Source organism: Myxocyprinus asiaticus, chromosome 4, assembly GCF_019703515.2.
Source record: "Myxocyprinus asiaticus isolate MX2 ecotype Aquarium Trade chromosome 4, UBuf_Myxa_2, whole genome shotgun sequence".
NCBI lineage: Eukaryota > Metazoa > Chordata > Actinopteri > Cypriniformes > Catostomidae > Myxocyprinus > Myxocyprinus asiaticus.
In genome coordinates, this window is record NC_059347.1 from 43,558,739 (window position 1) to 43,574,750 (window position 16,012).

Below are 16,012 nucleotides of genomic sequence, written 5' to 3' on the forward strand. Positions count from 1 at the left end.
GTATGGCGCCCTGGGCGAAACCCGCTTCAGCACAGGTTTTTATTGACACACAAGGGTTAATTTAGCTGCTGAAATGAATACAAAAGTATAAATATGGGAATTGTACTGTTTTATTTTTATATGCACAAATACAAAAATAAAGTATGTACATTTCATTGTAGCTTCATAGACACCGTTTGCCTGTCCCATAAGAATTAAGCAATTAATTCTCAATGGATTTTCTATCAGTCTGAAAAAGTCTTTATTATACACTACAATTCACAACCTGTGGGACTTCTTCCAGGTATGCGCTTGAAATTGATTGAAAAAGAAAGATTCAATTAAACATTATAACAACAAACACTACACTAGAATGGCTTTGCTCAGAGACTGACAAAATACAAAATCCCTAAAATTACAACAACAACAACAAAAGACTCTTAAAAACACAATTCACACTTTTGAAAGGAACATTAAAGTCCTGAGTCCAGCTCATATTTAAGATACTTGTACTAGCCTTGACTTGACTAAAATGTTTAAAGGATAAAACGTTAAGAGACAACATAGTCCAGCATTAAATAATAACATAAAATACTTCAATAGGTACCTCAAAAGCAGAAACCTGACTTTATAAAACTGTAGCCACACATTCCTTGACATCAATACAGTGATAAAGATAATTAATACAGAAATAAAGATGAAGTCCCAAACAAAACCATCCTGTTCCAAATGATGCCTGAGTTTCTAGTGCCAGAGGTTTTTTATTGTCTGTGGTCATAGTCGCTGACCCTCCTTTTGATAAGGGAGAGTTTTGCTTTTAGCTGTTTACACTTTTTCTTTTTCATCTGATAGTCTGCAGACTGTGGGAAAGAAAGGTAACAGGTCAGCATTGATCATAATCAATATCTAAACCTTTACTATAAATAGAAATTAACTTTTATAAAGATACCATCAAAAAAATATTTTAGATTTATACTTTTCAATTTTATAACAAAATTCCATCAAGTTTAAGTTTTAACAAAATGCAATAAAACTTGAAATATTTAGTTTTATTGTTTTTTGTTAAAGATTACTTGATTCATTTTGATGGAGTTTTGTTATGAAATTGAAATTTGTAAATCTTAAATTATTTTTTTTGAGTGTAAGTGAAGACAGATATAGTGGGCCCCCTTACAGGGCCTGGGACAAAATTCCTGGTTGCCCCTGAGAAAGAAATTAAACTAAAAAAGCTAACCTTCTTCAAGCTTTTGAGGCGGTTGTACACTTCCATGGCATCCTATTTTTTGGAGAAAAAAAGCCAAGAGTTTAAATTGTGTATTCTTGATTAATACATATCAATATAACCAGGGTATGAAATTCACTTTTTTTGCCCACCAGCCACAGTGTCTGTACAATGCCCAATTTTACCAGTCACTTAGATCTCATACATACATTTACATACAGACACACACACACAGACACACACACACAATCAAGTATTTCTTCAAACTTGTGCCTTTGTGTCTAACAGCATTTCTTGTCATCCGTCACTACGGGACGTCTTACAGGTTACCCACCACAGTGGTGGTAATATTGTGGAAAATAAGTTTTAGTTCTGATCTAAAAGTAGAAGAGATACTGTGTAAGCTCAATGGAAGCAAATTCCAGAGTTCAGGTACCATCATACTGAAAGGGAAGAAATTTGAAAGCTTAGAGATTTTTGTGACTTAATATACTGAAATATATGGAATGAGACAAGTGCATATTGAACAGAATGGGAATGCTTAGTGAGAACTCTAGCAGCCGAATTTTGGACACTGATATCTGATAGTTGGGAGAAGCTGTATCATGACAAAGAGCTGATATAAACCAGAATTAGGACATGTCCAACACTGTTTCACTTACACACACATACAAATACACACCATGAACTGTGGGGTGCCTTCCTGCAAGTCATCCAGCTCTTTATCCACATCTGCCAAGCCATGATTAATATCATCTAGCTCGGCTTGCAGATGCTTGTACTCCATGTGGTCTCTGTCAAAGTCTCTCTTGTACTCAAGCCGCTTCTTCTCATTAATGATGGGAGGATACTCACTGAGAGCATTAAAATATAGAAGAGAGACAGAGGGGGGGGGGTAAATGGGACAAGAGTGATACTGTAAGATTACATCTTACATCATACTGCTTTTTGTTCAATATAGTTGAGCATTTATAAAGGCGTCTCTGAAAATAAATCACTTCCTAATTTTTACTTCTCCTCACTGCTCTGCCAGGTTACAATGTGCTCCAATATTACAACTGTAACTAAAACAAGGAGTTTCCCTCACTTGTCATAGTCAGTGTCCAGCTCATCTCCAGAATCGCCAGTGTCATAGTCTCTTAGTTTGCCCTTCAGTCCACTCAAAGAGCTTGTCAAGTCAGAACTACTGTGGGAAAAGAAAGCAAGTTTTTGTTATTTGAAATTGTTAATAAATTAATATAACTTTTTGTTGATCAGTTTGGTCTGATTTGTGATTGCAGATGGATTTTTATGCTCACACCTGTGTAAGAGTCATTTTCTAATGACATGTTTCAGTTAGTTCACATAATAGGTTTGTTTGTGAAACTGGTTATGCGTGTTCATATGAGAAAACCAAATTCCACCACAAGTCCTATTCGTACAGGCTCAATATTTCCTAGATTATTTTGCTCTTTGGCACCAAAGTTTAGTGATAGACCGATATATCATCTAGGCAGTTTAACTGGCTAAGCGGGCACATATATTGTAATTTCTCGAATTGCCAGTTTCAAAATTTACCAATAGCCTTATCAAAGGATGGCCTACCTTGGAAGGTACAGTGGTTTCTGGACTTCTCTGCTTTGAACCATAGGCCGTGAAACACCGATTTGATCATTGTGGTCATGGACAAAAACCTCTGGATCTCCAGACACATTTTTAACCTGTAGAAATACAAGGAAATTATGGGTTCCTAGTACTGTATCAAGAAAGACACATCTAAACGTCATTGTAGTAAGACTATAGCTCATTACAATCCCTATAAAAAAATATTCTTCCCCATCCGTCAACTATTTCATGATCATAGCTTGGAGCCATAATACTGTATGACTGTCTATGACTTTGCAATTCATCATCAAAAAGTGCTGCATAGTATTGCTTATGTCTTTAATATGTGCAAAAGAAATAGGTGTATTTTACTACAGTGTCTTTCAGCAGATATTTTCAGCATTGCACAGGTAGAATGTTTGCCCATTCTTCTTCAAAATTGCTCAAGATTGATCAAGTTAGATGAGGACAGTTTGTGAACAGAAATTTAATTTAACAAATGCTCAGCTACACTGACATATGGACTTTGACTAAGACTCTCCAGTACATTAAACATTTAAGTTAAGCCACTCCACCAAGACATATAGTGTTTGGTTTGGGACACTTGTCATGTTGGTGTTGCAAGTTTATCAATCCAGTTTTCCAATCCTTGTTTCAATGCAGCATCCCCAAAACATAATGCTGCAACCACCATGCTTTTTTACACATTACATAAGATTACATATAGTGTGGTTTAAAATATGCTCTGTTTGCTGTAAACCCTTTAAGTGCTGCACTAGGCCTCATTTTTTGCCCACAAGCTATTCAGCTACTCTGTTTTCCCAACTCAACTGGCCTTCTTTTGGTATGATAAATAGTCTGGACAAACATTAAAGCCAGGCAGAACCGGTTCCACTACTTCCGCAGATACCATCACAATATAAAGAATGAACATTACCTAATGACCTAATAACACAGAACATGGCAATGCTTTCTTTGGTCTGATTTTTGCCACCTTTATCGAATCCGTCAATTCATGGACATTTAAGTGAAGTTAGGTGTTCAGTGTACATTGTATCATCATGACAATTTGGATTTCCTCTGAGAGAACGTGCATGAGAGGACACCCAGAAACTAGACACAAAACTTCTCTGAAAGTACCATTCTCAGAAATCTTAATAGCAATGCTCAAGATCAACAACAGTCTCAGCGAAAAGGCAGCATTGAAACCAGGGTAAATCTAGGTAAATCTAGTAGCAGTGAAACCATATATTAAAAAGTATTACAAACAGAATTCAATTTAATGAATTCATGCATTGTACTGAATTAATGATTAAAAACAAGAACAGTGGAAAAAAATAATAACAGCAGAAAATAAAATGTATCTGTCTGTGGAAGAAAATTGCTAATGAATATACTTGCCCATTCCCCAATGCCATGAGATGTGAGCCCATCAGTGATTGTCTTCACATCATGCCACAGAACACGATCCCTGCCATACCTCCTGATCTGCCCTCTGGTCTTTACAGCAAACACCAGAAGGATGATCAGCCCAATCACCACCACGAACCCAAGAACTATGGCAATGGCCTTGAAAAGGATAGAGAAATATCACTTTAAATAGCACTGCAGTGACATGAATGTGACATGAGACATCCATTTTGAGTACAACATGACGACAGATTTGCTTCTACATTTGCATAGTAAAAGAAGATGGCACTCATCTAGCATCTCTACATAATAACATCAGTCCAACAAAAAGGTATTAAACCCTTTCTGACAATAGCCAAATGCTGATTCAGAATTGACTACATAAGCTGAACTGAAACACTACCATGAGGACATGCTCACCTCTTCAGGCTCCACTATACAGTAGTGGTATAAGTACTGATTGATGAAGATGCCAGAGGCCTGATCTTGGTTCTGGTATTGTGCACACAGCTGCAAAATCTGATTATACATCATGGATCCAGAGGTCTGAGCTGTGGGGTTAACAGCGACCAAGTACACAAAGGTGGCAATGAGCATGAGCAGAGCCAGGATAGCACAAATAATGATGGAGGCCAGATAGAACGCAGGAGACTGTGAAGCGTTCTGTCTTGACACCACCAAGATGAAGATGATGAGTACCGCAATGAAGGTAATTGCCGCAACTGCGATGATGAAGCCCTTGCCTGATTTGGGATCCATATATGTGCCTCCGCCATAGCCATATCCTCCAGCACTTCCACTTCCTCCAGAACCATATCCAGCACCACCATATGTTCCACTACTATAGCTGCCTTGGTAGCCTCCATAACCCATCCCAAGGCCACCCAATCCCATAGCGCTTGCATCATAGTCCCATGCCAGTGTGGAGGCTACGCAGGCAAACATAGCCACACACATAATGATGATGATGATGCACAAAATCTTCATGACACCTGGGGGTGAAGTCCAGCGATAAAAGTGAAGCATTTCATCAGGGTGGTAAGAAGCTGTGCGATGGGTGGATCTGTGTCGACTGAAAGGACAAAGTGAGATAATCCTTTAAACTTTTGTCTTTTTAATGTCTTTTGTTCAGTATTCTCTGATGAAAAGCTGACAACTGTATTCAGTGTCTCAACCACATAATTGACAAACTTCATTGCCTGTTTTAATAATGGGTGATTAAAATACTTTTTCCCAGATGCAACTTACTGTCTGCCGCCATATGGGGGATGGTGACTTGATTTTTCCCGCATGATTTTGACTTTAAGGCTCTTAGGCAAACAACTTCACAGGGTTATCTGAGTGGGGAAAAATATTTGATGAAACATTGCCATATCATAAAATACACTGCTGAGGAATTACAACCAAAAACCCATACCTAGGTCTAATCAATCCAGATATAAAGATTGTGACATGTTAAATTATACTTTTTTAACCCTCAGAGACCCAGCATAGCAGAACTGCAACATCAGTTTAATGTAATTAAATAATAGGCCTACCTATTTTTATTAAAAACTTAATTTAGTCTCTTAAACTGTATCATCAGTAGGCCTACTGCAGATACTCTGGTTTGGTTGCAGTGGTTCTCAAATGTATTTGGTCACGCTCCCCTTTGAAACAAAAACTAATCGAAAGTGAGCAAAATCTACAAGATTAACAGCATTTCTTTCATCTTCATATCACGTAAAAAAAGTTTTATTTAAAAATACTATGAAAATTGAATGAAAAGTTACACTTCACTGAAATAGAATCTGAATGAACATTTGTCACAATGCCAACATTGTTCTGTTATTTTGTGTATAATTTCTGTATTAGATAAACCATACAAAACAGAAGGAAAAATAAAAGGTGATACTGCTCCTGGAGCAACTCCTAGGCATGAACACATTGCAAACTGAATCCTCCATTCATCTGCATTTAAATAGCAAAACGTTTTTCTCTCAATGGAGACATTTACACTGGATAGTTATTTTTTTTTAAAGATAGTAATAATAATTGCAAGGGTTCATACCTGTCAATGTTTATCCGCCTCAGTAGTATCTACAAAAGCATTTTTAAACGCCAGTACGGACATTTCCCTTGAAGCAAAGAATTGTGGGTTGTGTGTGCCCACGAAGGATACACCTCATGCATCCTCCGAATTCCCGTGAAAGAAGGTCGCATTCGAAGTGTCCTACTCGCTTTTCTGAAACGAGCCTCGATGACGTATGCGGCCTCCGGAGTACGCAGGCTTCCAAACGAGACACAGCCAAGACTGAGGGATGAGAGGATGGTGATAGGCTGTCCAAGTTCCAAAAGCACCATACAAGTCATCCTTAACTCTTGTGCCATATATATCAATTCTTCTAAAGCCATTCGATAGTGTTGTGTGAGGGACCGACCGAAATATCAGTGTTAATTCATCGTTTCCCCCATTTGAAACTGGCGCGCGAGACATCTTTGTTTACATAAGCGCAGCTGAGTGCGCACCTGACACTATTACATGCTTTGTGCAGTTCGCGCTGCGTTGCCTGCCAAAAGTCTAAAAGCAGGAGAAAAAGCAGAGGTGTAGAAATTGCGCACTTGGTTCTTGCGTGTTTTGTCACTATTTTTGCTGAATGTGTAAAAGCGATTTGAGAACGGGTCAGTCTTCCGTGCCCCACACTTTGAGAACCACTGGGTTAAGGCAAGGGAAGTATCCGAGAACAATAAGTGAAACGATTCTCAGAAGTTGGACACCTGAGAAGCGGAGTTTTGCATACATAGTGACAAATTATGAAGTCTGGAAACAAAATCACGTTTGTCGAATTAAAAACACAAATAGCCTACTAAATGTAGGATAAGACGCCTATTTAATTTCCATGAAAAACCTGTTAAATTGATACCGTGCATCCCATGTATCAGTAAAATACATCAAATAAATACAAAAATAAAGGCTACCAAATTCAACAAGGAAGATTTAACAAACTAACTAAAAAGAAATACAAAATAATTTCACTAATTAATTAATCATATTGAGGAGAGACTCACCTTTTGCCGTCCGAAAGTATCCAATGCTGGTAAACAATCCTTTTAAACGCCTTGCTCCCTCCTTTCGGATGGAGTATTTCAAGAAACGCCCTCTGACTACTAAGAGTTTCAAAAAGCAACTGTCTAACAAGCCACACATCCCTGAAACCACCCTCCCTCCTCCACCTGCACAGGTGCAGCCCCGCCCTGAACGTGAGCAGAGAGGAGACCATCAAGTCAGTTTTATTTTTAGGTCTATAGCGGTTTTCACAATAGCCTACTTATTGTGTCTAAAATGGCTTTTTTATATCAAGAAAATAATGAGACAGTGGCAAAACATTTCTCAAAGGGGCCGTTCGCACTAAACGCGTTCATGCGCTAAAAACAAAGATGCCACGAATAAAGCAGAACGCAGGTTTCTCGAGACGCGTTTTTAACAGTTGAAGTTCATTTTAACGTCTAAAAAACTCGGCTCCTAAGATGTATACACTCTCAGAAAAAAAAGGTTCCAAACTGTACCTTTTTTGTAGCTGGGGTGGTACCCTATAGGGAACTATTTTGTTCATTTAGTTCGTTTTTAACTAGTTGGGTACATACAGTAATTGTACCTATAAGGAACTATTGTGTACCTTAAAAGTACTATTGTGTATTTTTAAGGTACATTTGTATATTGTGTTCCTCTGGGAACAAAACTGTGCCTTAAAGGTACACAATTGTTCCTTAAAGGTACAGTTATGTACTCAAAACTCTTAAGTAGAGGTACAAAAATGTCCTCTTATTGAGGGTACCAACCCAGCGACAGAAAAGGTTCAGTTTGGAACCTTTTTTTTTTTTTCCTGAGAGTGTAGGTAGATGGGGAACAGACTCAGCAGGGGGAGCACTTCCTCCTTGAACAAGAAACACAAAAGCACAAAAAGGACTCCCATTAAAGTACTACCCAAGCCCTGTCTTGTTTAGCTTCTAAGATCAGTCACAGTCAGTCATGTGAGGGTTGTATTGTAAATGCATCAACTATTTGGAAAACACGTTTGATATTCTACAAGAAATGCACGAGTTGCTTGTGGTGTTTATGACTGACTGACCAATCATCAATATGTAATCCAAGAGGGATCATTATTGTCCAATTTGGTCATCATTTAATTAGAAATGAAGAAAATTATGTTTTTCAATTGCTTTATATACTAATACTGAATGTATGAGACTCCTATTGTTCAGTGTATGGCTCAGAAATGCAATAGTGACACAACCCCATTAAGGATGTTTTCATTCATCAAATCATCTTCATTAAAAGACACAAAGATGCATTGTCATATGTTAGTACACACCATATTCAGTATTGATGAAGTTTGCACAAACAAGTATTTGATGACCTTCTCTTCCTGAAGTCCACCTTGTAACTTGATACCTTGCCTTTTGAGTAAACCTGTCATGCCAGTAACAGGATGGTTTACTTTACTGCAGTAGCACTAAAGCAGGAGTACTATACCTACAGATAAATCCAGTTCAATGCTGTAAACTGGGTTGAATGGCAATTTAAACAGAAGTATATGATTTGAAATGTTATCTGAGTATAATGCAACTATGGTAGTTCATATTTTTTTCCTAGAGTATGTCATGGAAAACAACAAAAATTCACCATTCACCAATACAATGTGGAGGTAGCCCTATTTATTTTTCTCTACTTCCACAATCAATGAAAAAGTAACTAATTACATTTGAAGGCAAAGCGATACATAATACAAAATGTGCATTAAACACATAAATGCCTGTATAAAATATACAAAAATAAAAAAACGCAGCAAAACCCTAAACTAAACAAAAGCTATAAATATATCAAACAATCCAGGACCAATACAGAGATATTTTTCTGCTTAATTTAAACAAATACAACACTGAGGGCTATTTTCATTGTATTCTCCACTTATTTGATTTCCTTCAAATTACTTCTAAAATAAAAAAGAAGTATGACGAGCACATTAGAAATATACAGCTCTGGAAAAAATCAAGAGACCACTTCAAAACCACTTTTGGATGTACTATTTATAGGTATGTGTTTGAGTAAAATTAGCATTTTTGTTTTATTCTATAAAGTACTGAAAACATTTCTCCCAAATAGAAATATTGTCATTTAGAGCATTTATTTGCAGAAAATGACAACTGGTCAAAATAACAAAAAAGATGCAGTGTTTTCAGACCTCAAATAATGCAAAGAAAACAAGTTCATATTCATTTTTAAACAACACAATACTTGTGTTTTAACTTAGGAAGAGTTCAGAAATCAATATATTTGGTGGAATAACCCAGATTTTCAGTCACAGCTTTCATGCGTCTTGACATGCCCTCTACCAGTCTTTCACATTGCTGTTGGGTGACTTTATGCCACTCCTGGCGCAAAAATTCAAGCAGCTTGGCTTTATTTGATGGCTTGTGGCCATCCATCTTCCTCTTGATCATATTCCAGAGGTTTTCAGGTCTGGAGATATGGCCAGCACAATCTCCAGACCTGAACCCTATTGAAAACCTCTGTAATGTGATGCGTTGTAATGCGCAAAAGCCAGGAGTGGCATAAAGTCACCCAACAGCAATGTGAAAGACTGGTAGAGAGCATGCCAAGACGTATGAAAGCTGTGTTTGAAAATCAGGGTTATTCCACCAAATATTGATTTCTGAACTCTTCCTAAGTTAAAACATTAGTATTGTGTGGTTTAAAAATGAATATGAACTTGTTTTCTTTGCATTATTGGAGGTCTGAAAACACTGCATCTTTTTTGTTAATTTGACCAGTTGTCATTTTCTGCAAATAAATGCTCTAAATGACAATATTTTTATTTGGAATTTGGGAGAAATGTTGTCAGTACTTTATAGAATAAAACAAACATTTTCATTTTACTCAAGCACGTACCTATATATAGTAAATCCAGAGAAACTGATAATTTTGCAGTGGTCTCTTAATGTTTTCCAGAGCTGTATAACACTAAAAACTACTGGCCTTAAATGTTGCTCTACAGTAAGAAGGAAGATAACATTTGATAGATATTTGTAGCTGTTATACCCATTTAAGTTGTAAATGTCTTTCATTGCACTTTCCAGCTCTGTGAAATCAACTTAATTCAATGTGAAATTATTTCAATACAAACACTGAGATGTGTTGCAATTCTGAGGAGAAACACAAAAAGCAATAACCTCTGAGATTGCCTAAGCATGTTCAAATCAAACAGTCTATTGAATGCTGAAGAAGATAAAATCATGAACAATTCTTTTTCATGCCAGTCGTTTCTTTTCAGAGAATCCCTCTTAAATTCATGATGAATTTGGAAAGATGGAGTTTTGTTTAGCTGTAACCATCATTCCAGTCCATGACTTTGTCATACTCCTGAATTTTCTGTTTGATGTGAGCAAGTTTGCTCTTTAAATATTCACATCTTTCCCTTTTCTCCTGGAATGTCGGGTCCTACAACCAGAAACAGGTAAATTAATCTTTAGCAAGCTCTCTCACACAGACAGGAAGTACACAAATGTCAATAGCTCCATTCATGCGGTGTACGTCCCTCTAACATATCCAGTTTTTCAGTTTCAGCTGTTCGTGGAACTTGGCATAGACCGAGACACATACCATGCCATTCTTTTGTAACAACTAAAAAATGTAGAAAGTCAACTAATGATGAAGGGTTGAAATGCACTTGAGGAGCTTGTAGGACATACTGTAGGGGTCACAAGAACTACTCTCATCTCCGTAGTAAAAAACATAACATTTATTCTGTCACTTTCAGAAAAAAAATAAAAGTTTAAGAACTTACAGCCTTTTTTCTCTGATACTCTTGAACAATGCTATTGATTCTCTCTTGCTCCTGTTAAAGGGAAGCCAAAGTTAATATCTAAAATCAAATCTGCCAGTCTCAATCATGCATCTTCCACCATTTAGGAATTCATATGTATTTTCAGAGGACAAAAATTTAAATACTAATCTAGACAACAGGTTTAAATAGAGAATGCATAAATGTAGCAGCTTTAAAGTTCAATCAGAACACATTAACATGAGCAATATTTCCAAATCAAAGATGCAATACATCGAGTTAAAGCAATATTTCGGGTTTAATACAAGTTAAGCTATACCAACAGCATTTGTGGCATAATATTGATTACCACAAACATTTATTTTAACTCGTCCCTCCTTTTCTTTAAAAAAAAGAAGAAAACCTGGGTGACAGTGAGACACTTACAATGGAAGTGAATGGGGACAAGTTTTTGAACGTTAAAATACTCACTTTTTCAAAAGTAGCCACAAGACACAATTTTGGTGTGATAAAATTACGTTATAACCTTTTCTGTGTAAATTTATAGCCAACTTCGTCGCCATGATGATATAATGTCAACAAACTTTAAAATGACAATTTAAACAACTTTACAGCTCAAATACTACGAGTTTTAACAGAAGAATTAACGCAAGTGCTTTGATAAAATTATAAGCTTCACATCTGCCTTTAACCCCCCCCCCCAATTCACTTCCATTGTGGTTGCCTAATTTTTTTTTCCTTTTTTTGAAGGAGGGATGAGACTAAATACATTTTTGTGGTAATCAACATTATGCCACAAACGCTGTCGAATGAGCTTAACTTGTATTGAACCTGGAATATTCCTTTAACCCAATAAACCAATCAGGAGTCAGTTACAGTATGTAGTATTATCACCATTTGACTGGAAGGCTGTTGGGGCAGACCCCTCATAAGATTTTCCATTTCCTCAAATTTCTGTATCAACATTTGAACCTCAGCATGCAACTCTTTATATTCTGCATACTGGTCATTAAACACTGCCTTGTACCGCTCCCTCTCCTCATCTGTGCAGATTGTGGGATATTTCCTGTGAGGAGAAAGATAAAACAGAACACATAAGATTGCTATAAACTCTTAGAAAGGTGTTAGGAACAAATAACACCTAGGCAGGCAATAATAACCAAAGTCTTTGATATGTGTGCTACTTTCCAAACATCACAGGAGAAGATGGAGCTTATATCTGGCATCAAACGGCCTGAATGGTTTGAAAATTAGAACGTACGCCACATAGTCTGCAATGACCACAGGTCTGGGGATATGTCCCGCAGGGATATGACCCCTTAAGATCTCTGGTTCCATCATAACTGGAGGAACAGGTGTTGTGCCACTCATAGAGTCTGGAAGGGCAATTATTGGTGCAGTTTGGACTGGCACAGAGACACTGGAGCCTGCATCAATCTGTGAATAAAAATGCCAGGGTCAGTGAGATTCCAACAATGATTTTAAAACAACTTTTTGAAGACAGAATTAACTACATACCATGTCAAGTGGAAATGCCGCTGTTTTAATCTAAATATGAAAACGATTAGGAAAACAAGCAAATTGGACTTCATTAGCTCAGTTTACAACAGATGCAAATACTAAAATGTAAGAGTGGTTATTTTTATCAACATGGTCAATTCTATATGATAATTTCTGTATATTATTTGTATTATCAATTTCAAAGAACTAATGCTTTGGACTTTACATCAAGACCAAGTTTCTCTCTGCGCATCCTTGCAGCTTCATGTCTCCATAGCTTCAGACACACGGCAGCTCCCACAAGATACAACAGCATGTTGACAAAGAGGAAGATAATGGCAGCATTCTGTCCAGCCTCTGTTCGACAAAACCCTGCATTAGGCCCAGCGTTAAAGTGTGGATAATAGCAGAGACCTCCACGAACTGTGTCTCGAACATACACAATTGCGGCTGCAAAGTAGAGCGCACCTAATGCCAAGTTTATCACACATTCTGTGATTGGCCACCAGCTGGAGTCAAGTAGAATGGTTCGATAATACATGGTCATTCCTAACACTACAAGAATGATGGTCACTATCCAAGTCACTCCAGCCACCACGAGGACAAAAGGAGTCAGGGGTCCCGAGTAAGAAATCCCAGTTCCTCCATACATCCCACCCATTGATGATCCCCCATAAACTCCTCCGTACATCTGATGCATTGAGTAACCGAACATATTATACCACTCGTTATCCTTGTGCACGTATGCACAGACGCAAGCAAAAACAGCACCCCCCAAAAGCAACTCTACGCAGCCCAGGATCCGCAGAAGTCCAGCCCAGGACTTCATGTATGCGTAGCGCTGATTGTACTCCTCCACCTTCTCACTGTAAGTCATGGCCGTCTGTAGAGAGCGTCCAGAAACTGATTCCAAAGGCTCCCCTAATAACATCGCCTGCTCCTTCCTTGAAGTGTAGCTGCCTCCAGATCCCCCATAAGGGTCTAGGTAAGAACTGGGAGCTGTCGGTGACGGTGGGCGTGAGTGTGGAGGGGAGCATGGAACACCTTCTGTAGTGGTGTTCACAATTTCAGGTGGAGGTGAAGGAAAGGTCCATTTTTTGCTGCCTCTGTTGCTACTACCCCTGAAGAAGTTCTTCACAGAGTCAGGAATGAAGCGTCGGATGGGTTTGATGTCCATGGCATCATCCACCTGGTTTTCGACATCATTAGGGTAGTAATCTGGGCCAACAGGAGGATCTTCGGGGAGCGGAGGAGGTGGTAAAGTGTCATAGCTGGTTGCTGGCACTTCACCACCAAGAGGGTATGGAGGCTCCTGGCCCCATGGCAGTGAGCCAACCGGCACCTGGTCATACAGAGGCATACCTTGAACCCGATCAAAGTAGGATGCTGACCCGTTTCCAGCTGACATGGGGATTGTTCTGTCCTCAGAGCTCAGAAGATCTGAGAGTCAAAAATAGTTTTTTTTACACATATTGTAACTCCTAGTGTCAAATATTACCATGATGACATTTGCACATCTTTTAAGTTATTAAAATACAAGAGAAAAAAAAAAAAAAAAGAATTCATAATGCAAAATGCTGTCCTACATCTGAACAGTAGTTACATCGCCATACAGGCTAAGTTTGAAAATCGTGTTTTTCCTCACAAAGCTCCCTGGAATTAATGTTACACACTGGCCAACAGCTCTCAACTGTCGGCAAAAGGAGACCAAGCACAAATGGATTTTTAACATTCACTATAGAAACGCAGGCATTCTCATGTCTTTAACTCAGTTCTTTGCAACGAGTGTGTAATATCTGACTACACTAAAGACACGGCACTGTAAATTTTTCCCCGAAAATGAAAAACCTCACTCTCTTACCTGGAATCGATATTCACCTGTCTTCCACCACTGGTGCTGCAGGTGAAAAAGGATCGATCACGTGACTTGCCCAGCCCAATGTGTGATGTCACTCCATCCAAACCAGTTTGACAAGAAAATATTAGATGAAACAAGTCATTATGTAAAAACCAGTATCAACAGTTGACCTTTATGGGGGGATACATGCTGTGAATATTCTATCTATAATGTCATGGTACAAAAAGCGACATCTACAAGATATACAGTATATCCAAGAGATATCACTTTTTATGGAAAATATTCTCCTGGATTTCACTCTTTATTGAAAGGCAGCAAATAAACAATTAAAGTAATTAAGCTTACTTTAATTTCAATTTATGGTTTTATATTAATTAATGGACTAAAGCTTAATATTACAGCAAGCTATTAAATATGGCATTACAACTTTTACAAATATGTACTATGGTATTATCATGGTAATACGTTATTCTTTGAAGTTCCATGTCATGATAGCACCATGGCATCAAAGTATAGCATTAGTTTCTGATAAGATCACTTTACCATTGTACCACCACAGTAATCTTTGGTAAGGGAAAAGTCAACTATTTAAAAATAATAATAATAATAAACCTGCAATGTATTGATGTGATTTAAACTCGTTTTCTAATAACAGTAATCATCTTTGCATGTTATTTTTGGGTATTCACTACTGAGCATTAGTACCACTTTGTGATTTACTGACATAACTATCATAAATAGTTTTTTTAAGAGCTGACATATAACAATATAATTGTGATAGAGTTGAACTTAGCTTATGAAAGATGTATTCATCAGGAATGCAGTAATGTTAATTAAACATGATTGGTGATTGGGAACAACAAAATAACCCATCGTGACTTCAGAATTTCACATCCATAACTGTTCATTACTCATTACATTTCAAGACGATAAGGCTCAGTCTAATTACTAACATGATTTTATCATCATTAAAGGGATAGTTCACCCAAAAATGAAATACTTCTCCCTGCCCAGTAGGGGGCGGTATGCATGAAGAATATTAATCACCAAAAACACAAGAAAAATGAGAAAGTGATCTGTTTCTCACCTACACATATCATTTCACTTCTGAAGACTTATTTAAACACTGGAGTCTTATGGATTACTTTTATGCTGACTTATGTGATTTTTTTTGAGCTTCAACATTTTAGCACCCATTCACTTGCATTGAATAGACCAAAAGAGCTGAGAAATTCTTCTAAAAATCTTCATTTGAGTTCAGCAGATGAAAGAAAGTCAAGAGGGTGAGTAAATGAGAGAATTTTCCTTTTTGGGTGAACTATTATTTTAATGACAATTTCAGATGTTTTCTCAACCTATTGACGTACTGAATGACAATCAGCTTACAACAGAAATACTGTAAGTTTCAGTCCTCTGGCTTAATCGGTGCAATCAGCATTTTTGTTTACATGACGTTTTCTGATGAAACCCTGGAATAAACCATTTTCTTAGGTGCATGTAAACTTGGTCATTGTTCTCATGGATATAATACTAACTTTGCCCAAACTAATCTTTCTAATTATCTACTTAAGAATTTCATGCACGATAATCTTTTGAGTAGAACCACCCATGTAATTTTCAATGAATGAGGTTTAGTCC

The 16,012-nt window shown here is 37.5% G+C and overlaps 2 protein-coding genes across 4 annotated transcripts; both read right to left on the reverse strand.

Annotated features, from left to right (window-relative positions):
* Window positions 1-100: 100 nt before the first annotated feature.
* On the reverse strand, window positions 101-7,348 carry oclnb (occludin b). 3 transcript variants are annotated; one of them, XM_051696645.1, is made up of 9 exons: window positions 7,244-7,348; window positions 5,444-5,532; window positions 4,616-5,267; window positions 4,187-4,354; window positions 2,786-2,901; window positions 2,289-2,384; window positions 1,884-2,055; window positions 1,214-1,255; window positions 101-839 (listed from the first exon to the last, which is right to left on the reverse strand). In XM_051696645.1, exons 2-9 carry the CDS (start codon window positions 5,485-5,487, stop codon window positions 741-743), a joined length of 1,389 nt encoding a protein of 462 aa, XP_051552605.1. In that variant the 5' UTR covers window positions 5,488-5,532; window positions 7,244-7,348; the 3' UTR covers window positions 101-740. The 3 variants fall into 3 exon arrangements, with proteins under 3 accessions (XP_051552605.1, XP_051552603.1, XP_051552604.1); XM_051696643.1 differs by having other exon boundaries at window positions 2,289-2,387; XM_051696644.1 differs by lacking the exon at window positions 7,244-7,348 and adding an exon at window positions 6,246-6,266 and having other exon boundaries at window positions 2,289-2,387.
* Window positions 7,349-10,087: 2,739 nt separating this feature from the next.
* On the reverse strand, window positions 10,088-14,434 carry LOC127440184 (MARVEL domain-containing protein 2-like). Its single transcript, XM_051696642.1, has 7 exons — window positions 14,378-14,434; window positions 12,743-13,956; window positions 12,535-12,564; window positions 12,278-12,453; window positions 11,911-12,082; window positions 11,020-11,070; window positions 10,088-10,673 (listed from the first exon to the last, which is right to left on the reverse strand). The coding sequence occupies exons 2-7, from the start codon at window positions 13,922-13,924 to the stop codon at window positions 10,554-10,556; spliced, it is 1,731 nt and encodes a 576-aa protein (XP_051552602.1). The 5' UTR covers window positions 13,925-13,956; window positions 14,378-14,434; the 3' UTR covers window positions 10,088-10,553.
* Between the last annotated feature and the right edge of the window lie 1,578 nt (window positions 14,435-16,012).

Bases quoted from the DNA above. Each gene is read 5' to 3' on its own strand.
- oclnb (XM_051696643.1), bottom strand. From the start codon at position 5,487: ATGCGGGAAAAATCAAGTCACCATCCCCCATATGGCGGCAGACA. The intron at 2,902-4,186 runs GCAAGTATATTC...GTATTTCTACAG, and splicing joins CTCATGGCATTGGGGAATGG to GTTAAAAATGTGTCTGGAGA. The intron at 2,388-2,785 runs GTAGGCCATCCT...CTTTTCCCACAG, and splicing joins AAACCACTGTACCTTCCAAG to TAGTTCTGACTTGACAAGCT.
- LOC127440184 (XM_051696642.1), bottom strand. From the start codon at position 13,924: ATGTCAGCTGGAAACGGGTCAGCATCCTACTTTGATCGGGTTCAAGGT. The intron at 12,565-12,742 runs GTAAAGTCCAAA...TTTCATATTTAG, and splicing joins GAGAGAAACTTGGTCTTGAT to ATTAAAACAGCGGCATTTCC. The intron at 10,674-11,019 runs GTAAGTTCTTAA...TTCTGGTTGTAG, and splicing joins AGTATCAGAGAAAAAAGGCT to GACCCGACATTCCAGGAGAA.